The sequence below is a fragment of the Falco peregrinus genome, chromosome 9 (assembly GCF_023634155.1).
Source record: "Falco peregrinus isolate bFalPer1 chromosome 9, bFalPer1.pri, whole genome shotgun sequence".
Taxonomy (NCBI): Eukaryota; Metazoa; Chordata; class Aves; order Falconiformes; family Falconidae; genus Falco; species Falco peregrinus.
In genome coordinates this window covers 15,793,619-15,818,532 of record NC_073729.1, presented here as the reverse complement: position 1 = coordinate 15,818,532, position 24,914 = coordinate 15,793,619, and the positions used below count along the sequence as shown (strand labels likewise).

Below are 24,914 nucleotides of genomic sequence, written 5' to 3'. Positions count from 1 at the left end.
TGCCAGCACAAAGTGTTATACTTGCTGTGATAGCAGCTACTGTCTGCAGTGCAAGACAATTGAAAGAAGCAGTAAGAAATGTACTACACAGTACGGTATAAATTCGCTGTCCAGAGCAGCTTGATGCTTCTTAGGGAACCGTACTACAAAAGTGGCTTCTGTCAACAGAGATGGAGCGTAGCTGAGGGAGAAATGTGGGCCCAAGTAACATGAAGCAAAGGTCCTGGCTGTAGCTGGCAGTAGTGTAAGGTGGGCCTTGTGCCTCACTGCTGTGTGTTTGTGTAGCTAGCAGCTCTGCTTTTGGGATGGGTAGTCATGGGTCGGTCCTGCAATAGATGATAGCAGAACTAGAGTAAATGGAAGGGTGAGCAATATTCGTCTTGTTGGAAAATCAATCCAACTAGGCTGAAAGTCTGAAAGTCTGTGCATTTAAGGAAGTCCTAGAAAAGCTGTTGAAAGAGAAATCCAGTGAAGGCTGGGTAAAGACCTAGGAAGCCTGTTCTTCCCAGCTTTCACCAGCCTGCACTTCAGCTGGGGGAAGTTCCTAAGTGGTCCTTCTCCAGATATCTGTTTCCGACTGCTTTTAGAAGCAGGGATGGGCTCCATGTCTGTGGAACTGTTCTTATGTCCTCATGACCTATTTTATGTCCTGGATTACTGTGTTGTTTAATAAGAAATGAAAGCAAAACCCAACCTCCCTAATACTGAATAGAGTAACTCATGGAAATGTAGAAGCAATTTTAATCCATGAAAATGCAGTTAGTCTAATGATTTCAGTACAGGAGTAGGAGTGAAATTACCTTTAGATTTAATGGAAGGGAAATCATTTATTTTATTTTAATCAGACAGTGTCATGAAGTGATATGTGGCAATTTTGCAAGAGTTAATAACTGTCATCTATTGTGTTGTTCTTGACAGGGTTTTTTTTGGGAAAATGAGTAAATCCAGATAGTGTCTATCTATAGTTTAATTGATTTACACTTTAAACACTCCATACAAACATGTTCAATGTAGTCATTCTCTCTATTGTTACAGAAGTTTTTTTGCTTTATGTTCAGCTTTAATTAAGTGAAGTCCTCTATATATTTATTTGCTCGATACAACTTACCAAGTTCTAATCTTAAATGACATTATTAGTAAATCAGACATCTCTCTCTAGTGAAGAACAATTTGGCTTTTTTTAACAACAGAAAGAAAAACTCCATCTGAATTGCAGAAAAAATCATTAAAGCATCTGTACACTATAGAATCAGCTAAAAGCACAAATTTGATCTATGTACTCTCTGATCAACTGACATAGTGTGCAACAGATGAGTTGATGAACAGTACAGGGGTTGAAAAATTGTCAGTGGAAATTTATAACCTGTTTGTGGTTTAGTGGAAAATTTTTGTCTTAGACTGTGATAGTGAAGAAAAGACATTTAAATTCTTACTGTCGTATTAGGGATGAGAAATTTTTTTCCAAACCAGCTGTACTGAAGTATGCTATAATGTTTCTCAGAAGTATGAGTAAAAGAGGATGACTGAAGTGGCAAAATTATAGCATTTTTAATGCATAGATTTCACTGTTCTATAAAGAGATCTGCTTTGAAAGAAATTGAATGTAAAGCATGGCTTGCTCAGAGATGTACAGGAAGGAAGTTCTTTGCTATTCTCAGTCTCAAGAAATTATATCTACTGAGCCTCTGTTGAATTAACTCTCTAAAGTACTTGATTCTGCACACCTCTAATCACACCAATATATATGTCTGGTAATTTGAATTAAGCCTGATCCCTATTCTATGCAAGTTTGCCACTTGTACATCTGATGACTCGCCTACACTACATGGAATGATGCATTTGATGATGCATGCATCCAACGACAGTCACGTCACTCAAGTGTCTCCACTGTGCACTAGCAGACTCTGTATGAATGCCTCCAGCTGCAGGATTTTGGAGTTGCAAATTCCCTCAGCATCCTGATGATGATTCATGCAGTTAATGTTTGTACCCTCTCATAGAACTTGATTTCTAGTGCCTAGCTGACTAATATATACATATCACTGGGAGGGGGGCGGGGAGACCAGGGAGGGGAGGGGGAATAGAATTGCAACACTTACTTTTATATCAAGTGTTCAAACATAAAGAACAGTCCCTTTCCTCAAAACCTGACATGTACGTAGGGAAGTTTTAGACTTCTTGTATCAACCTTGTTCTCTCAAAGCAAGCTCATCCCTGTTTAGTCTGCAGGGATTTTTATTCAAGGTCTGCCACCTGGTTACATGAAATAAAAGATATAAAGTGCCATCACTGAAGAAAAAATGTTCCACTTTTCCTTTCCTTCTCTGGAAATAGTAAAGAGATTCAGGCTATGACATAAAGAGAACACATTGAAACTAGCATTTAATTTTTTTCCATTTTTTTCTTGTGGAGAAGCTGACTATCGTACCTTTAAATTGCACTTTGAAGAGCTTTAAATTGTAGAAAGCTTATGAGATTTGGACAGCAAGTTAACATTGTCACATATGATTCACACTTGTAAATTAAATAGATTTCAGGTTTGTAGTTATCAGTGATTTGATCTAGTTCCCATGGCAGGTAAAGTGCATGAGTAGAGCTTCAAAGCGTTTTTGTTGGCCCTACTTCAATCTGATCCTCAATGATAACTTTAACACAAAATAAGGTACTGAAACAAAAAAAAAACTAAGGAAGTATCAGCTTGGAGTTGGAGCTAGGGTTCCCTTAAGCAAGGAGGCTCTTTTGCACAACTCCCCATGCCACCACCACCACCACCACCCACCCCCCTTCATTAAAAAGGCAATGATAAATTTCAAAATATCTAAACCCACTTTGTAACTTTAGGTTATCTCTTACTTTTTGGAGTAACAGCTACTTCTGCAAGTCTCTAACTGTGATTCCCTTAGGCTGATTACAGTTCAGTGATCTATTTATTTTTAATTTTTATTTATCTTAATATTTTTTTTTACCTGATGACTGGGATTGTTCCCCCTAGAAGATGGATATGTAGATGGAAGAGCTTAAATTAAAGAGGAAGAGCTTACTTAGAGCAAAGGAATATCTCTGTGCTGTTTTAGGACACATGATAATTGAACAAGCAATGTGTATTTATTTTCAGGATAGTGATTCAGGTGGAATTGATCTTCCAAATATCCATTCGGAACACTGGAGAACAATTCAAAGCGTGCAGTACTTTCTGGTAACTTATGCAGCTTTTGTTAGCTGTTTGCAAGAGACTGACAACTGCTGGAGCAGTGGAGAGCCTCTTCCTTAATTGCTTTAGACTGCACATTTAGAAAAATTCATCATGAACTTGAACAAACTGTTTTTAGAAGAGAAGCTGCTTATCGTGTCTCATTGTGCAACAACACAGCAGCACTAAGAGTAATCAATAGTGAAATGCACTGTTAAATAAAGCCAATTAGAACCCATTAAAATATCATTTTACAAGGAAAATCCTATCAGTATTTAAGTGACAATTGGAGGTTTCTTTCTTAACTGGAGCACTATTATGCAGAAGGAACAGAAATGTATGAACATAGTTCCCTTTAAAACCTTCAAGACATGCACACACAAAACTTTCGCCTGTATTGGAATGGAGGTGTAGAGTTTTACACATTAATCTACTAGACGTTTCTATTATACAGATGTACAATAGTATCACATAAATGAACCTGTAAATTGGTTGGCGTTCAAAGTCCTGTGGAGAACTTAATTTCTGCTGAGTCTTCAGGCTACATGACTTGCATAGAAGTTGCATGCTGCGTGGAGATTCAGGTCACCAGGGGTGGGGGGTGGGGGGGGAGGGGTTATGTTTCAGTGTGGCAGAGAATTACTTCAGGTGGTTTGATGCAAAACAAGGAATCCAGCACAGAAAGACTCGCTTCTAAGAGAGGTCTAGAGCAAGATAGATTTTGGAACCATAGCTTGCTTACACAGACTGCTCTGCAGATGGGCCTGAACAGATTTGATATCGAACCTGGGTAAAGGTGAACCCTTTACTGACTGTGGAACCTGTGAATTGATATGTTTGTGTATGTTCTACAAGTCATACTTCCCACAGACATTTGAAAAATCTCACTTTGGGGAGCAGAGTGCTACTGCTGTGAGCTAAACCTCAATGGTCTTGTCTATCCACTCCTCAACAATGTGTCATGGAGAATCTCTTGGCTGCAGACAGTGCATAGTTGTCTATTTTTTCCTATCTGTGAGGAGATGAATAATGATATAAATTTGTCACAGTGAATGTTCTAGTAATTGCAGAGGTCAAATGGCTGCATGTTTTAGCCAATGCGCATTGCTTCAAGATAAGTTAACGGTCATGCGTGCAACTTCCTTCTGTGGGTAAAATCAGGTCAGTGGTTTTGTGATGCTGTGGCTTTGTTCTGGCCCACTGCTGAATAAACTGTATATTTAGAGTTAGAACATGGAGTATGCTTTCCAGTAAACACTGGTGATTCCATCAAACAGACATAAATACCCATCTCTAAAAACCAAAAAACTTTGAATGGGTGAATGAACGATCCAACCTCATAATGAGAGGAAGTCATTAATTTGTTACTTATTTTTCCTTTGCTGTTGTTGTGTCTGATTTGTGGTTGTTTGGAAGTGTAATGCTTACGTGTTTTGGCAGGTAGACCTGAACTTGCTTCCTTAAGTGATGAAAAATGAGAAACGGGAATGTAGATTTGCTCTTGTGAATGGAGAACAAATAGAGATGACACAAAATCCAGTGCACTGTGGCTAGCACTGTAAGACATGATGAAGCAGTAATCACTGAAATAAAACTTGTACCTATAATATATAACCAAATCTTTTAGAACAGTATTGGAAACTATAAAAAACATAACAGATGATCACTTAAAATAATGGGACAATTGCTCCCCTTTTGCGGTGAGAAGTCTTATGCTTAATTTTTGTTGCCTTTGCCAAAATGATACGTTGGTTATTTCATTGGTTTAACTTTAGCAAAGTCAATATGGGGGCAGATCATCCATTTCTGCCTCCAGAACTTCCCATCAGCTTTACAATAGCTTTAGTCTACCTTGCGATGGGTCTGCTAGGAATAACCAATTAATATGTCTATTGAAAACAAAACTTTTGTTCCTTCCTCTGTTGAAAGAGCACCAGTTAATCTTAGTCATGGTAAAAATATATGCAAACACAAGTTTTTAAAAAAGTGATCTGGTGTTTCTTAAAGGAAGAACTGACATGAGGAAAAAGTCAGCACTTCCCTTAAGTGAGAAAGAGGAATAAAAAGAGGCAGAGCTGGGATGGTTGGAGAGAACGATAGATAAAAAAAATGTATATGCTTTTAAAAATAAAGCCAAAACACTTTCATTAGAATGCAATAAAGTTATTTGTAAGTTTGAACTCCTAATTTGGAGAAGTATTAGATTTGGGGTATTTGAAAGTGAGGGCTGAGATGTCTTGCAAAAATGGCTCAAGGATAAAATATACTTTACATATATCTTCTAATCAGAAAATGAGAGTCCAGATAGACTTGATTACAAACAGACTACAAGGTCCTTCTTTTTTTTAACAATCTGCAATGAACAATAGCTCTTTTGTCACCTTTCCATGTAGTCATGCTTATCTATGTATGTATGCATTTCTAGCTATAGACAAAAATGTAAACACATTACAAAAAGATTTGGAGATATCACCCAACTATTTTTTTCCAAAATAATTCAGTTTTCTTAGGGTTAATAGGCATACACTGATACCTCAGAGCAAAATACAAGCTAGAAAATGTTTTCATATGCCTATAACATAACAGATGACTAAATTTTTGCATTATAGTTGCAGCAGGAGGTACTTTAATAATCAGAGCAATTATTATTATTATTGATTGATCTTATAACTATAATTTCATTAAAACATTTGGTAAAGATTTTTATGAATTAACTTCAGGAGATGAGACAAATTGTTGGTCTCAATTAACCAAGGAATTTGGAAATTATTAGCTTTTTTATATACAAGATGTCTGAGACTGATGAAGTACAAAGTAAAAATATATCCCTAGGTGTCAAAGGATTTGAAAATTAATGAAGATGAAATAAACCCCACAAAAATGATAATATACTGAAACTGAGGCATAACAGCAAACCCATGGTGGTTTGTGTAGCCATGAAAGAAATATACTGGCTGTCAGAATCCACATTCCTTTAGGAAAAAAATGTGGTGTGCAATACATAAGTCACTACTAAGCTAGGAAGCCTGCAATTGCTTTCCATCTACCTCTGTGAAGTTCACTTGATTTCCATATAGGAATTTAGAGGGAAAGATGTCTCAGAAAGCTGTTTCAGAGGTTCTTTGTTTATTTTACACTTTAGTTGTTTCCTCTATAGAATAGATGCTGCATTACTGCATTCCTTTTAGCTGTATAGGTGAGTCATATAGACTAAGTCAACGATAATATTTACATCCATTATAATTCTGTCTCACAGCAGCTTTTCTCCATTGGGTATCAGAGAAGCCAACACAGGGAACCTGCAGGGCCTCGCTAGCCAGTAAGAAAATCCAAATCGAGGATGAAGTAAATTGGTGGAGTCGTATTGATGAACTTGGTCTGATGTTATCTCTGTGCTTAACCTTATGAGTAGGTAGCAGAAAGTATTTTTGAGAGCAAGACCAAACATTTGAAAATGAGAAATCAATGATTAATTTTCTATAGAGACTTCTTCCCCCTCACAAGTGCCCTTTGTGTTTTGAGCACAAATTCTCCATCAGTTTCAGTAGGTTTAGCTTCTCAGGGCTGCCTTCTGCCTTGCTTGCCTTTCTAGTAACTTCCTGGCTAAGAAATACAAGACTCATTGCTTACCATCGTGCTCAGAAAAAAACCTCACTTGAGATCCTGACATTAATCATATATTTAAATACTACTGACAATCACATTTACAAACTTTTTCAAAACATTTTAGTTTGGCACTAAAGCTACTGAAATATTACTGTGAAGAATTTTCTCCTTACTCAGGTACTTTATTTTTGAAAGAAATAAAGATGGAGGTTTTCAAGTCAGCTTTAAGGTAGGTACTTCCCTTAACCTGAATTTTACTATGATTGGAGCATTTGGCTGCTCTGAAGTGCCAACAGTATCCTAGTGTAGACATAAATGATGCAACTCCTGAGACCTCAGAGAGTCTGCTCTGGACTAGGACTGGGCATTTTCAGGGACAGAGCGAAGCCAGCTTTGTGGCATTAGTAGCATGGCGCGCAATAGGACGGTAACAAAAAAGCACTAAACCTGTTTTCCTGAAATTGTTTCTTGTAAGGCCAAGCACTGTGTTGGTCCAAGCTACCTAAATAACCGTTACTGTAAATGTGTCCTTTAACAGCATTCACTGACGGCGCATAGCAGTCTGGCTACCTCATCAGCTGCAGGCATCCCCCCCCCAAAATAAATGGACTCTCATAAACTAAACCAGAAATTTTGGTCCAAAGTATTCTACAGTGTTTCAAGGACAGCTCCCTTCCTCTTACTTCTTTGAAATTCAAGATGAAGTTTTCTTTTGAGCATAAATGACTAGTTTCTGCATCATGTTATAATCCTTTCACATGCACATAAAGTGAGGCTTGTCTACCTAGATTTCTAATCAGCAGAAGGTGCAAATGGGTTGGGTTTTTTTGTTTGGTTTTTTTTTGGGGGTGTTTTTTTTGTGGTGATTTTTTCTCTTCTTTTTTTTTTTTTTTTTTTTTTTTCATTTTGGTTTGGTTTGAATTCTGACAAATCCATGGGAAAGATTCCCCAGCACTCCTTTTTGCAGCAAGTCGTACCTGAAATATGTAACGTTGTCTGCAGTGCACCAGTCTGTGCTTGAAAAACACTTAATGAGTCATTACATCTAATAACATGTGTAATGTTTATGTTTGTATTGTGCAACAAGGGTCAAGCTATCAGAAATAATAACCAATTAAATTCTCTGTAACGTCTTGTAGGTTAAGCATGTTGAAATAATAATAAAATGAAGTTAATAAAAGAAGCCTGCCTAGTTCAAAAATACTGGGTATCTTCCTCTGAAAACATAAGTCATATTAACCTTGTAATTCACATGCTGTGAATTATTGACTTTTTATCCCTACATCTAAGAAAGGGAAAATTATTTTATTATTGGGTTTCAGAATTGCTAGAATAATCAAGAAAATGCCTTTTCCCATCTCTTGACAACTTAAGGTGGACTGAGAATCAAGGTTATAGAAATGTCAGGGATGAACTCATCCTACTCTTCTTTCAATGAATAGCTGTGGCTCATGAATACAGACATGACTTACACTACTGGAATCTGTTATCTTGTGGAGCTAAATATCCAGCACTGCTGCTATTCACCGCAGCTTCATGAAATCCTGATGTATGCTTCTCCAAAGAAGAATACCATTAAACTCCAAAGCTGTGTTTTGAATTAATTTTCAGGGGGGTTCAGTATTAGAAAGTCAGGGATTTTTTATAATTAAGGGTTTTATCTTGCATTTATAGGAAGGCATTTGCCAATCCTGATATGATAATTCATGCTGGGATTCAAAGGTGACATTTTGTATGGTAGTCAGTCTAGGAATTTCAAGTTATGTCACCTTTTGGGGACTATTTTTTATGTGACTCGAGGACCTGGATCCTTGAGGGTCCAATATAAAGGATGGTCATCACCAGAAGATGCACTTTGAAGACAGAAGCAGATTTCCTCCTTCTTCCTAGCCCCTCTTGCAGCTGATGCAGAGAACATGGCCATTAGCATGTCTCAGGCCCAGCTCTTGAGTTCCTTTAAATTACATTGGTTCAGCCTCAGGATCAGTAGGTGAAGAAGTCGTCTTGGCTTTTTCCTGGGCCTATCCTGGACCATTCTGTATATTGCTTTGCCACAGCATGAAGCAAACATCTCTATTAAAAAAAACCAAACCAAACCAAAACAAAACAAAAAGTAGAAAGTAAATAAGATCTCAATGTCTTGACAGTGTTTGGCAAAATCCCTCTAAGTGGCTTTAAAGTGAGAAAAATATAAACGGACTTTATATGGATGGTAGGTAACTTTCATGGATCAAAAACAAGCTAAGAGAAAAAGACTTTAAGAAAACAAGCAGATGGTTACAGTATTGGAAAACCATTTTGGAAGAGGACTTAGAGCACAAAGACAGATTCACTAATGATTTAAGAAGGTGGACTAACTGGTGGCAGAAAAAATTGTCCCAGTAGGTGACAAACCATTTGGAAAGAACAGAGAAGCTATTCCAGAAGAACTCAACAAAGGCAGATGTCTGGCAGATTTAGGGTTGACAATTAGAGATCAAAATCTGCATGGTAAAATGTTCTGAACTCATAACTGGTAGGTCGGAAACTAACTACAGGAAAAGGACTTACTGCTACTGTAAAAGGGCAACAAACATCTCAACTGGTTACCAATGCCCTTACTTTATAAGAAATATAAAGAAAGTACACCTATGCTACTCCTTGACATAGTATAAGTATAGTAAATCAAATAAATTGAAAATTAATGAGTTGAAGAGAAGAGTTTTAATACTCATTTAATGAGATTTTTTTTCTTATGCAACCTTTTTTTAATGGAACTGATTTCTACAGAATCTCAGATTTTAAGGAATTTATAAAAAAAAAAAAAAGGTTTGAGCATGAATGAACGTAGCTGTTATTAGAGTAGGTTAAAAAACCAAACAAACAGGTTTTCAAGTTTGTTTTATGTGGACATAAACAGTAAACCTGAGAAATGAAATTAACTGTTAACTGAAATTAACCTGCCTGGGAATCCTGCATGGGGATTCCTCAGCATTTTTCTGAAATAATCCAAAGAAGCAACTGTCCCAAGATTATTCTATACCAGTCTTACCTAACACTGGTTTTATGTTCTTGTATTAGGAAATATCGTCTTCTAGTTTCTGACTTTGAGGATACATATGAAAGACAAAGCTCTGAAGTGTATTGCCTCTGGGGCTAGTCCATCTTTGAGGCCAAATATGTTTCTGAATATGTGCTGCAGTGATACCTGGGTTCGAGCTCTGTTATGATAGGTGATGCTCTACAGCAATTCCGAGCTTGCAAAATCCTGGGAAAATTGGTTCAATTTGATTTTTGTCTTGCATGTGTTACTGTTTGGCCATTGTAAAATGCTGAAGTCAAAATGATATGTAGCATTAGACCTTTCAGATTTCTATGTAGAATATATTTAGAGATGTATATGGAAGTCTTACTAATGGTTACTTTCTATGTTTTTACAAATTAAATACTTGCTGTACATGTTCTAAGATTATCAAAGATTATCTAAGATTATTATTAAGATTTATCTTCTGGGGAAGGAGCAGGGGGGTGTAGAACGGGATACTTATGAGCAGAATGAATGGAAGAGGAGGAGGAGCGTAGAATTGACAGGCAACTGCATTGATCTTTGATGGAGCTGTGTTTGTGTTAGTACAACCTGAAAAAGCTAAATTGGAGGAGGGGGGACACACCACACAAAACCTGTATGCTACCCTGATAGTCTTAGTTACACTAAAACATCTGCCACTTGCTTAGATGCTGTTTACAATGAGATTTTTGTGCAGATGACTAGTACAGAGCTATGCCTCTTCCGAGGAAGTTATGCAGCAGTGTTTATTCATCACCACCTGCTGCTCCGTGAGCAAAAAGACATATAGCTGGTACATGGCTGAGGAGAATAAATGTTCAAAAAAGAGAATGACTAAAGAAGGGATTAAAAAAAAAGGATAAATCACATTCACAGAATTAGCTTCTGTCATCAGTAACATGTCAGTTGGATTTGGAAGGTATGCTGCAAGGCTGTATGGAAAATGTAAGTGGTATCACCTTGTTCAAAATTAAGTTACGTTAATTTTTGCAATCTGCATTTCTATAAAAAGCTTAACACGTTAAGGCAGAAAGTGCCAAGGTTTTAATAGAAAAAATAATAGTTGTTACATATGGAGATCACTGGGCTTCTCCATAGATTGTAGGTCTTTTTTTGTTTTTTAAGCCCCTACTTCAAATTTTATCCCTTTCACCAAATCATCTTTTGTGCCCTTTCCCCTAAATTAGGTAGATTCTGATCTTTGGAAAAGCTGATACACCCTTATTTCAAGAGAAGTACTGTTAAAATTGTTCATGGGCCTGGCGTGGCATAATCCTGCTAACTATTTTGTTTGGGATTAGGGCTGCTAGCTCAGTGGATGCTTTGTGGTACAGTTTTTCTGAGAACATGTAAGTATGCAGCATCTAAAGCATGTATGAGACTTCGGATAATGCTCAGCCCTGTCTGTGCCTAGCAAGGGCTGTAGACTGCAATGCAGCGCGGGTACCTGAAGTCCAGCCGGCTACTATTCTGCATATGGATTATAAAAAACCTCGATCCATAGAAACTTGAGCAACGTGGATAGGTGATTTCAGAACAGAGTATCAAACTGCATAAAATAACATGCAGGGATATCAAACCTAAATTACAAACCCTCGTGTTATCAGCAACATTCATCTGTGTGTTCTGTGCATGACCTTCTTTGCAAAGGGCTAGATCACTTACCACTGTAGATAGGCTTCAAAGTTACAAATAGTTGAACTACTCAGGAGATTGAGGAGCTACCCAGTGGAGCTTAGTTTCTTGCATTTTTACATTGGTTTATTTTTCTTACTTGCTTCATAAGAGAAATAGTGAATTTAATGCACAAAATGTCACTTTTTGTTGCAGTGGAATTAAGCACTCCTCTAAAGTAGAATAGCATAACAACAGGGTTGTGCTGTTTTGTTTTTTAGACATTGTAATTATCTTTAATGTGAGTGTATTTAAATAGTTAGAATGGAAAAATGGAATGAGCACACTAGTTCCATCTCCTGTTCTATAAAAGCCACTGTGGTTACCTAAGCTATTGGCTCAGAACATTTCTGCAGTCAGGCTCAGTCAAGCCTACTGAAATGGTGGTTCTAGAGATTTACCCAAGGTTGAGGAGAAACAATAACATAGTGTTGCATATTGAAGATAATCTTTTACTATAAAAATATGTTTTGAAGACTTTTGTGTTCAGTACTATTAAGGATTCTGAAGCAGGCTGAGTAGTTCCTTCCATGGAAGGATGCAGATGGGTAGAGAGGTCCATGATGGCTTTGAAGAGTTTGAAAGGGTAGGCTTTGGTAAGGAAGGCATCTTCCCCAGAGGACACCAAACAATAGAACAGAAGCTTACAACCCTAAATCATATGTATTATGGTTCTCACACACGTAGTTTGTTATCATATTAACTTTTTGTTGGGCTTCACCTTGTCACTTACAGTGCTATACCAGATTGTGCAATTAACGTTTTTGTGTGACAGGCAGTTGCCTGACAGCTGGGGGTGGTAGGGAAAAGCAGATAATTATATGCCTGGTTTGTGACCTGCAAAACCTCTTCTTTCTGTTAAAATCTATGACAGAATCAAGCCCAAATTAAGGAGCTACAATAGGAAAGCTTGAAGCATCCATCAAACATTAAAGGTCATTTAGTACAAAAGCAGAAAGGTCAAAGAAAATACAGAAGAGTCGGTTGGAGAGGATTTAACTACCTAATGTGGTAAGTTATGAGTTGTGATGCTTTCTAAGGGAACAAATAAACTAAAGAAGAACACAAAGTATTAATTTACATTTTGTAGATACATACCAATATTTAAGTTACTGCTAGCATTTATGGAACTTTCCACGCTTAAATATTTTTTTTAAATAAATTAGCACTTTTATACATTAGCTTCACTAACTAATGAAAAGTGATTAGCTGAAGGATTATATAAAAAATTCTTCATAAAGTAAGATGTAATTTAATAGATTTCACAGGGTAGCTAGGGTGAAGATTTAAAATGTCATGGTTTGTCCCAGATTAATAACGAATCTCAGTACAAACGTTCAAATGATGTATTGAGTGAGTTAATCTTTCAGTCACGCCTGTTCTGTTATGGGTAAAAATCACCAGCCAAGAAAGTCTCTGTACAGTATGAATTACATGCTGATAATTCTTTTATATTTCAGAAATGGTAAACAAACCCTTTCATCACTTTCTATCCCTTTACTGGATGATACTAAATGCTAATATATTGCTGCGTACATTGATTTGCGTGATCTTGATAATAGACTTAGCCTTTGGAGAGTCACAAAATAAAAATCAGTATTGATGACAATTCAGCTATAAATTTGGTATTCGAGAAAGGATACAAAGACTGTACTGTTTAGTTTCAAGGCTACAGTAACATGATACTTCAACCTTACTCTCCAAGTGTGTCCTTCCCCAACTGCTGCTTTGGTTAAAAACCAACCCACTCCATTATTCCTCCCAGGATAGACAGAATACAAGACTAGAAGATGGGCAGAAATATGTCAGAACAGGTTTGCAGACAATGTGATTTTCTACTTATTTTTTCAAAAGAAAATCTTAAAAAAGGAAAAAAAGTAATCAGTTACTGTTGGGGTGGGGTTTTTTTCATGCTTTCCTTAATTTAATTTTCCCAATTTAGTCATCTTCATGTATGCCACCCTTACGCTGGGTATCTTGGCTACAAAAAATAACCCCCGTTTGAAGCATGCCTCTTGCTTTACCAGTCTTTGAGCAGCTTATTCAAAAGTATGAAACAATATGCGGACTTAAATTCAGTGTAATCTGCCCTCTGAGAAAGACACAGAGTACAACTTCAGAAAGATGGAGCTAGAAACGTTAGAGAAATGCTTGGTTTCTTTTGGTGTCTTTTTAGTGAAGGTAATGCTAGAAGGTGAATATAACCACAAATTCAGGTGAAAACATAGGAGCAGACCATTCTGAATACATGATTTCATAACTGTATAGTATGTATTTATCACGTGCAGAAACTGAAATATGTCTTTAAGCTCAGTATCCGCTGGTTTAGCAGTGTGTTGGCATCTTTGAAGTTCTACCTGAATGGTTTTGGTCTCTATTTTAAACAGAGGTGGCTTAAATGCCTCAAGTGCCCTTAATGTATAGTGCTCTATATCATGGTAGGTGCTCACTAGGTTTTCTCAGCTTAGGCCAGAATGAAAACTGTTTCTCTAGTGAATTATACTGTAAAACACTTTTTCTAGAGGGTTTTATTGAAATGCCAGCGTACTTAGGGCCAAATCGTCCTACCTCATGCAGGGTTCATGTAAATGACTTTTCCACAGAACCTATTATGGTTGAAGATGGGATCTGAAAGCTGCACAGTCATGTGTAGGTGCCATGTTGCATGCTGTGCTTTCATCCTGACCACCTTTGCATGAGCTTTTTGTGACCCAGTTCATTGCTATGACAAAAAATCATATCCCTTCTCCAACCTTCTAGCCAGTGGTCACGCAACAAGAAGGGTTGTTATTCCCCATTGCAAGAATCCACTTTTCTTGAAAAGAAAATCAGCAAGGTACCAGCCGTAAGGTGACTGAATAGAGGTTGGCTTGTAGCTCTGTGCCGTGCCAGGCAGCCCCTTATGGTGATCTTGGTGTCTCCAGCTGAGCTTTCCAGCCATTGCTACTAGCACACCTTCCTTTTACTTCTGCCAGTAGAAAATGAGATTAGAGAGGAGAGATGGGAATGGACAGAAGACCTATAGAGATAAGTGTTGTTCCTGTGTTACTGTTCAGTGACCCATGTATGACTATTTGGATAGATATTTCTCCTAAAATCTGGAAGGACAGCCCATGAATGAGTGAAAACTCATATTTATGACTGAAAGTAATAAAGCAAAATGTTCATGTAGAAATAAAATGTACCTGTCTTGAAGGAAAAAAATGTATCTATATAGCTATCTAGTTGGTTATCATAGGATTTATGTTGCAGTCTTTTTAGCATCCATTTAAGTACAGGTTTTGGAAAATATGTTTGAACTCTGCTTTTTGATATCTTGCCTACTTTGCTAGTTTAAATTTTCATAAAATGAGTGTGCATGGGATGGTGCCTTTCACACTTCTGAATATGTTTCCCTTCTATCCTGAAACAATCTCCATGTTGCAGGAGAGGGCTTTTCTCTGCCTTTTTCATTACAGACTTCCACGTTAGTCTTTTAGGTTTTTCAGCTACCTTAGAAGCAGGCTTATTCAATCTTCTTTTAAATTACTTTTTTTCATTTATAACAGGTTTTATATTTATGTGAACATAATTTTATCGCTTAGGCGGCAAGGTGAGCTGGAAAAACGGAGAGCTTAAGGAGCGCAGTTTTAGCCCCTGGGCTCTGCTAAAATCCATTCATTGAATCAAGTTCTACTTGATACTAGACCTCATAGGTGACATATGGCACACCCTATACTTGACCGGCTTCCTAATAATGATGATAAAATAGCGCATTCTATGAAATCTAGCAATGATGTGAAAAGGTGAACAGAACAAGAAATCTTATGTTATGCCACTGCTTGGCAGTTCTGGTTGATTTCTTCTGTTTAAAGATGGAAAAGAAATTTTTGTAAGGTAAATAATGAATTAGTACTACTATAACCTTTTTGTTTTACTACTTTTGGTAGTGAGGAATGCTGCAGTAAATGTGAAAATCCTGTGGTTATTCAATGTCATTGCAAAACTACCTTTTTTCCCTCCTTTGAAATAGCTTTTTTGCTTTTTTTTTTGCTTTTTGTTTTGTTTTGTTTTGTGATGTTGAAGAATTGCATCAGTGGAAGATTTCTAAACAATCCTAATGTTGTTTGAAATCAAAAAAAAGATAACATTAATTAAGATTGTTCAATTTTTTGTATTAGTACTTTCAAAATATGACTTATGTTTGCCACTTAGGTGTCTAATTTGACATACATACTGGCTTTAATGTGAAACTGCAGATCAGTAAAGAGAATATGAGAATTCTTAAGTGTTACGAGACCTTTTTAGGCCATATTTTTGGGAAATATAAAATAGTGGTTTCTCCAAAGTTAGTGGAACTGTAACGGTTTTCATGAGCTCAGTATCACAGCTCTGTGCTTAAATTTGTACTGAGTGTTTCATTTTTCAGTGCAGATAGGATCACAGATGGCTGTGGGGAAGTACAGATGCTGTTTTCCTACTGTGATTCCCAGCACTGTACGGGGAGACAAAAGCAATGAGTTAACATCTGAAGTTTTTCAGCTAAACAGAACAAAAGTATCCTGGTCATACTCATTTTTTCTGCTTGACTGATACTTTACTCTGTTCATTACCATGCATTTGCATGGACTGTATGTTTTAGACCATTAATGAGATATGTGCTAATTGTATATACAGTTAATACCAAAAATATAGAGACACAGTAGTATGACACGACTGCTTCATGCTGTACTTTGTGTTTTTTAAAAAAGTGCAATTTTTCCGTTAAAATGCAGAGATCTGCAAGATTTTTTAACTATGCAATTATAACATAATATTAGTGTCACAATCTCACCGTTCATATGATGTAGCAATTTTCACCGAGTTCCCATTAATTCTGTATTAATGACATTTTGATATGATCTTGATAGTATAATCTTAATGCATGTCATATCTAATAAATTTTGAATTAGAGCTGCACTTCTGGTAGCTTTTCAAAAATCAGGTTTTAAATAGGGTATAACAGAAAACAGTTCAAAATATTAGTAAATTCTCATTATTTCATCAAGGAAATCCAATTATTGGTTAAAGCCTTACATTTCTACTTTAAGAGAAGTTACGCAGACTTCTTTATGCAGAGGTGAAGGTACATATATATATCACTGGTGTGAATAAGAGGATGCAACATGTTCTATTTGTAGCTTTCTAAAGAAACCGTGTAACATTCCCCGCTGCTCACAGTCTCTGATGGTAACCTCTGTTTGGCCATAAAACCACTATAACAACACGTATATTATAAAACAAAGCAATAAAACAAACAAGTATAGAATGAGGTGGAAAACATATTTATGGCCATCATAAATAGCTATAGCAGTTTCAGAATGACACGATATAGATATACGGTTTATGTGTGTATCTTCTATGCGACTAGGCATTATATTGCGTATTATCTGACTCTCCATTTATACTTTTGAAACACTACTACTGATGTTAACATGAAGTCAGAAATACGTATTGTAATGCAAGATTCCTTATGAGAAGCTTACAAACAGCAGTTTCTCTGCGTGACTTCCACACATCCCCACCCCCTAGTGTCTCAAATTATCTCCCACTGTAGGTTCCTAACAGGTAAATGGTGATCAAATTGCATTTGGATGTATCAAAAATGATTATGTACTTTGGGTATAGGAGTCTGAGCAGTATAGGTAGCAGCTCTGATATTTGGATCATCTGGATTGGGACGTTTGTAAAGTTCAAGACTGAAATATAATGACTTCATTGTAATAATTCTTTCTTGGATCACATTCAATCTCATTATAGCTGTAGAAGACCAAATGCTTTACAACTGATCTAATTGGATGCAGTTTCTTTCTACAAATGACTTTCTCTTCTTCTCTTCTTCTTCTCTTCTCCTCCCCTCCCCTCCCCTCCCCTCCCCTCCCCTCCCCTCCCCTCCCCTCCCCTCTCCATCCTCTCTCCATCCTCTCTCCTCTTTTCTCTTATTTTCTCTTATTTTTTTATACTGGTGGTTGGTTAGGATCTGAATGTCCTGGGGCAGGTCATCTACCCTACATCTAAGCATAGGTACCAGCCTACATTTACTGTTTTAAATTAAGGGGTGGAAGAGGGGAAGGGAAGCAAAGCATGAAGCAAAGGTTTTAAAAGACTATAAAAGTTTTAAAGAAAAATATTTGTTCAGCTTTTCAAGGGGTCTTTAAATCAGTGTCTCAGTTTCTCAGTGGAAATTGCTGGATGCTCTAATGAATTGATGCTAAAAGAATTGGTGTTAAATATGCTATATCCTGACTAGGAGGAGACAATTTTTAAAGACTCTTCTTCCACAATAACAAACAGTTGTTTGTTATCAGAAAAATTCAGCCTTATTTGATGTACACAAAATAATAATAATAATAATAATAAAAAAATATTAGAAAACCCTCTGGACCCCCCACCAAAAAAAACAAAGCAAACCAAACCAACAACAAAAAAACCCACAAAAAAATAAACAAATAAAACCCCAAATGTAATTTAAATGGAAACAAGTCCTTAAAGCAATTTTTACCCTACTTTGAAGTCTGTTGAATGTGATACCCAGAATAAGTCCATTCACTGTGAAATCATTAAGAATGATTCCTGACCTCTCCAGATGTGACTAAAATTTGTTATTCTTTCCTTGTTTTGTTAAAAATGCTATTAAAATTCTGTTTCCTAGCCTTTTCAGTTTTTAAACCAACTAGTCTCACAGAAATGAAAAAATAGCTTTTCTGAGACTTGCTTTTTATTTTGTCTGCAAGGTTTATCAAGTAGCTTTCATTTTAGAGAAGTCAAACTTATCCATCTTAATACAATATTTATTAAATAAATTATTTCAAAGTTAAACAATAAAAAAATTTAATGGACCTGTATGTAGATTGTCAAATGACCTTGATATGCATGTATTTTTTCTGTCTTCAGTTTTGATTGAATGCTGACTTCAACAGAGTTCATTTTTGGTATGAGCAGGCAGATTTGCCCTAAGGTGTCTGCTGGATATAAGCGAACCTCAGCTCTGAGATGTTAAAAAAGGGAGTTTTAATGTCAGTGCCTGCTGACTGAAACCCTGTTTGTGAAGATGTCCGAACTCCTCTTTTCAATGACCTTGATGAACCTGGGGGCACGTTTGAATTAAGCATCAGTTCCTGTAACCGCAAAATGAAAGAGGTCTCTGAAACCTCGGACTCTTAGTGCTCGGTACGCTGGAGTCTAAATAAACACCACCACATGTGACAGCATCTACAAGTTCTCAAGGAAGACTTGTTTTAGACTGCTAAGGAGAGACATTTGTGATAGCTCCTGAAGAAGAAGCTTCCACAAAAAAATATTGTTTCAAGTCTGCTAATACCAAGTAACGTACTGCAGGTCATTTGTAGGTGGTGAGGGTTGATCCCAGATCTTGTACTTGCATGACTTACCCAACAAGAAGTAGAGAATTGGATTTCCCTTGCACTGTTTTCTTCTCCTCTTCCCTTTCCTCTACCACATACAAGCTTAAATGTTAGTTTATGGATTAGAAGATTCAACACTGCTCACTCTGTGGTTAACATAGGGAAGTCCACAAATCCTCGAGTGAGTTGTTTTTCTGTTTTCTGAGATCCTGGAATCGCTTCTTATCATGATGTGGTGCTTGGATCAAGTCTTGTTGCTACCAGAATTACTGCAGTTATATTATTACCTAAAATGTAGGGCTTCGGTGTGGAACGAAGGTAGGCAGTCCAGAGACGTCAAATATTAAATGCATAATTATTGCTGGTTTGGACATTGGAAAAAAAAGAGGTGTTTTATAGAATGAAATAAAACTTATTCTTTTCCCCTGTGATCACATGCTCACAAAATTGCTCATTTCTCTGTACTTTAAACAGCAAACCCATGTGGGCTGCATATATTTGCTAACGGTTTGAATGATGATTTGAATTGGAAGTCTAACCTGCTAAAAGCAGTGTTAACAATGAGGTTAAATTTACTTCATTATTAGTTTAATGAACTTGCTTCTGAATTGGCTGGTTCTTAGATTTAAAAGGGGTTACCTTGAAAATATCTTACAAAGTCTAAATGACCTGCAAAGGGACCTTTGTAGAAGCTTTTACTCAACCCTGAGCTTTAAGCTATAATTTCAGCATTATGGTAGCCAGGATTTTTTTTTTTTCCTTTTTTTCTTGTTACTGAAGTTAATTAGGTGTTATCCTTGGGCAGTTGCATCATTTGTTAAGCTGAATGCAAATGTATCAATGCATTGTAAGCTAGTATTCTAACACTGTTTTGTTATGTGATGCACCTTTTCATTCTTAAAAAAAACCCAGATTATTCTTCCTCTGAGATGCTGTGAAAGTTGAGTTAGATAGGTGATTCTGAGTATTTCTGCTATATGCATACTTGTAAGAGGTAATTATAAATATCCTCTCTCACCTGAAATACATACTTTTAAAGGAAGGTGAATTGCACACTCCTGAGGAAGACACTGCTAGAAACTCTTCCATGCTTTTTACACACATGTCACTCATGTACCTTCATTTGCCATGCAAGCAAGTCTCCCAGGTTTCACCATTCAGAGTGAGTGGATTCCTGCAGTGTTCATAAACGCACGTACCTTGAAGATAGGGAACCAGTCACCCCGAACCTATTATCTCACAAAGGGCTGATGTTAATGTGTCAGCTTTCAATCAAGCGCAGTAATAAGCTGCATGTATCAATTCTATGTATGTGTTTGTGCTGGTGGCAGTTGTACGTGCAGATATAAAATATTAGGCCCAGCATATTGAAATACTTCACCCTGAGATTGAACACTTTGCCTTCCCATTTTGGAAAGAGTGTTTTGCCCTTTGGTAGCTTAAAGATTTGTTGAAAGTTTAGTTAAATGTTAGAGAAACTCTCAACTGGGAGGGAAGGAATGAGAAGGTGGAGTGGGAAAAGCAAGAGAAAAAGTGGGGAAAGGACTGCCAAATCTATTTTCAAGGTTAAAGCGAAATCTTTCTCTGAGGGAAAGAGAAATGTGAATACGAACTGAAGAAGTGTCTCCTCTAAGTTGCTTGTCCCTTCTGCTCAACCAGTACTGTCGTCTCAGAACTCTGCTCACACTCATCTTGCATCACGCAAGTCTGCAATGTCAACTAGCTCACAATTATCTTTAAGAAGAGAGTACTGATGTCGGGGGTTTTGTACTTCCTGCATTATTTAGGATGGTATTTATCACACTGTATTTGAGAGCTTAGATTACTACTTGGGAATTCAGTATGTCTGGCTAGTCTTTTGAAGACACAGAAATGCAGTATGTTGTATAGAGTGCAAAAATGTATCATTAACTATTCTAGTAATCTAAAATGGTGCCTCAGTTCAGCAAAAATATGTATACATGTGCATTTGTATGCGTGTATGTATATGTGTAAACATATAAAAATACGTTAAAAAGCTGGCATTTTCTGCACTGCAGTGGTGATGCAATATCTACGTCATGATGTAGTCTGCTTCACAGAGCACTGGACATGAAATTGGGATAGGTAATTTCTACCTCTATCTTTGCCTCAGTTGTAGGTATATTTCACAAATAAAAATTTACCCACTGCATTTGTAAAACACCCTCAAATGAAATGTGTTATATTTTTTCCAACAGTTGTGCCCTTATTCTTTTGAAAGTCTTTTGTGCAAAGTCTTCTGAAGGCTTCAACATTTAGAATTTTAATATTCAACAGCAAGATACGTTAATGATTTGCTTCGTTAAGTGTATTTACAGAAATTTCTCTCTATTAACACATATGCATTGAAAATAACTGAATATAATATATGCAATCATTTCATGATTCCCTTTTTTTATTACATTTATTTTGAAAGAATGAATATAAAATTAGGACCCCTGCTATAGCAGTTATTACATAAACACACAGGCATAAATGGATGTATTTCTGCCCTGGCAAGCATAAGCTTGTGCTGTATTTTGCAAAGGTAGACAGTTGATTCATTTTCTTCTCTAAACTAGGCAGTGCTATTCCTATTTTATCAGTGCATTTAGCCAAACTCACAAGAACCTGCGTGACAACTAGTGTTTGAAATGCCTTCCAATTTTGCACTAGTAGTTCCATTGTTTTCTTCTAACTTGTACTTTTGGTGTATGGTTATTTGTAATAGAGCATATACAATCACCTTACTTCTGCTCATTTAGCTAGGAGTAATTATTTATTTACTAAGATTGTCAATAAATTTAAGCCAAGAAAGGGAAAGCCTTTAATTATAAGAGTGAAAATACATAATGTCTTAAGAGTTTTACACATCTAATGTGTTTATATAGAATGTTTCTATCCGAGGTCTTTGAAGTTGTTATACTTTAATATTTGATCTCTCTTTAAGTGTACACAGCACTAAAATGTTGGCTGTACAGTCTAAGAGTAAAAAAATTTGCAAACAATTTTCTCCCATTTTTTCGTATAAATGTATTATTCTTTTCTTAAGAGGCACATTACTTTGTTAAAGTACATCTCCTCTAAAACCCATACCAAAACAAAAATGCCCAAACTCTTCAAAACAACAGAAAGCTCTCGCTCAAGGTCAGTTAGCTCAATATGAGGGGGGGAAAGGCTGTTTTCTATGTCTTAAGGCAAAAGCAGCCTAAGCACAATCAATTCTGACAAGAATAGCATTTAAGTGCCTTGCCCTTAATTACCGGCGGTTGCCTCTCAAAATGCAGGTTTTCCTTTGTCCTACCTGCATTCACCCCTGGGCGTTCCTCTTTGCGGTAATACAGTTTTATCTGTGCTTATCTCAAAATTTAGGCTTGCCATTGCTGCAATCCCTGCTTAAGCACTGCTGCTAACTGCTCCTAAGAGGCCGGCTGTGCCCGAGTGGATCCAGAGCCCCACACCCCCACCCTGACCTGAGATGGGAAAGTTTGCTCTAAAACCTTTACACTGAGCCCTTGAGGTGTTCCTAGGCTGAACCTGAGCTGTGACAGTCTTTGTAGGGGATTCACACCAGAGCAGGACTAAAGCAGCAGTGCTGGTAAGAATGAAAGCTTCCTAATTGTTCAGTCCGTTCTGATCATGATGGAGAAATCATGCGAAGAATGATAATGGGGTGTCTGAGTGGTGTAGCTCTACTATAGCTGCAGATTGCCTGTCCTGGAGACATTAAACTACTTGTGGAGATATTCTCCCGTGCAAGCATGATAAAACCCTTGAGATGAAGCCAAGACCTAGCAGTAGGCCTCTGTTTTACCCCCACCCCTCAAAAAAGAGGCAGGTTGCAAAATTTCACAAGTTTTCTTAAGCTCAGTCAGCATCATCAGGCATAACTTACTTTCTTGATGCACCAGTACCTTCCCCTCCGTTCCATCCCGTATGTGTGCACATAAAAGGAGGATGGAAGAAGGATTAGCTGCTGGTACATGACCATGAGGTGCCCGGTAGCCTGGGAAGGTTGGCTTTTTCTGGAACAGAAAATGACAAGCTGACTGCACTTTTTATGACCTGTTTACTATTCTATCATAAGTATCCATGGTAACATGACTGTTCGTTCATGCTGGTATGTAGCAACAAAATAACAATAAATGTTGATTTAAACTAATGTGGTTGAATGGAACTTGCTGCCAGGTGTGCTGAAAAAAAGATACTAGAATTGGAATACAAGGAAGGGGAGTCAGAAATACATTATTTTATTCAGTTTTGGCTACGTATCTTGTCTTTTCTTGTTTTTACCTCCCTCCACCTCAGTCTGCTACTGAAGAATGTAACCAATAATTTAATTTATTAATTCTATATGTAGGCTGTATGACTGTCTTGTTAAGGGTCAACACTAATCTGAAAAAGATTTCCATTCATTTCAAACAGTGAAATTCTGTTTGCTTTGAAGGAGTCCCAAATTACTCCTCAATAAACAGTTGACTGCCACCTTAAACTATGGAAACTTGTTTTATGTTTGTGCTGTATAATGTAGTTTCTGGATGCCTTTCATAAGACCAGACAAGCACACAGATGACCAAAATCGTTCTTGTAATGGTGGTGCTCCATTCAGTTGTAGAGAAGTTTGGTTGGTTTTGCTGTGGGGGTTTTTAGTTGGTTTTGGTTGTGGTTTTGTTTTGGGTTTTTGTATTGCATAGGAAGATAATTCTTGTTTAAATGTTACTTTCATGTCATTTGCTACCAGGTGAACTTCACTTGTGTCAAGGTATAGTTAGAGTCTGAAAACATTTTTAATGCTGGTTTATTCAAATCAGGATTAGGATCAGGTGAAGTACCAGCACGCAAAGCAGGAAAATGGTCTTACTGCTCTGTAGGTGTTATCAGCTGCTTCAGGTGGTGAAGGGCTTTTAGAGATGACATCAGTGTTTCTAAATACCATTTTGGAAGCTGTTTCTGCTCTTACCTTCAACCTGACGTGGTGCTGGGGTGAACACATACCTGACTGAAGCAGTAACTTGTGAATTCTGGCTTTGCAGAATCCCCCCCTCCCCAGGTGCGGTGGCAGGCTGCTCTGGAACTTGGCACGCACTTGAAACAATTCCTGCCTCTGTAGCACCTCTCTTGTCTGGGTTGGCTTCAAATAAAGACACTAATTGGAAAACACTGGTGGTATTTTCACTGTAGTTTTCTTTTTTTTCTCTCTCTTGCAGGCAGCCCCCGGGCCCCGCCGCGCTGCGCCCAGCCCCTCCGCGCATCCTTCAGGACGCGGCTGTAGCCGGTGACCGCAGGGCTCGCAGGCGGCCGGGCTGTGGGCTGGCGGCAGCAGCTCGCTGTGCTTCGTGACATCATTCCTGGAGCTCAGATCCCCTTCGGAGCGCCTTCCCGGCCGGGTCTGGGGGGTCTGCCCGCTCTGGCGGAGCGAGGACCCTCCCGCAGAGGGGCGGGCAGCTCCCCGGGCGGGGCGAGGCGCAGGGCTGGAGGGGAGAGTCGGGGGACGAGCATCCTGAGCGGCGGAACGAGCGGAGGAGCTCCACTATGAAATTCATCTCTGCCTGTTACTTGCTGCCTCTCTTTCCTGCGCTGGTCTTAAGCTCTAGGTGAGTACCGACAGCATTTTTTGCTTAGAGTTCTCCTTGTTTGGTTGCTTTTTCAGATTCGGTACTCAAATAACACAGATTTTAGCTTTTACTGGGGTGCTAAGTTTAGAGCAGATACCTTCTCTGATCGTTAACCCTCCCCCTCCAGATCCTCTGAAAGATTCTGAGTCTTCTCTTGGTGTTTCTCGGATTTATTTTTTCTTTTATGATGTAAAAGACCTACTCCTGTATAACTTGACCCACAGCTGGTGTGATGTAACGAGACTGTAACAAATACCAGCTTCATCTATACAGCAGCAAATCCAGATAGACTCTTTCGTTGGAAATAAGGAAGCCAAACAGCTGAAATTGAGAACATGCTAACGTTTTCCCTTATAGAGTGCAAAAAATATAAACACTTGAATAATCTCTCGGTTTGGCTT

General features: G+C 37.7%; 1 protein-coding gene across 2 annotated transcripts in view; it reads left to right on the top strand.

Annotated features, from left to right (window-relative positions):
- The window catches only part of LUZP2 (leucine zipper protein 2), a 310,057-nt gene that overhangs the window by 91,430 nt on the left and 193,713 nt on the right, over positions 1 to 24,914 (top strand). For both annotated transcript variants that reach the window (XM_055814775.1, XM_027790897.2), the window contains exon 2: positions 24,106 to 24,492. In XM_055814775.1, the coding sequence (XP_055670750.1) occupies positions 24,431 to 24,492 (62 nt within the window). In that variant the 5' untranslated portion in view covers positions 24,106 to 24,430. The remainder of the gene's footprint in view (positions 1 to 24,105; positions 24,493 to 24,914) is intronic.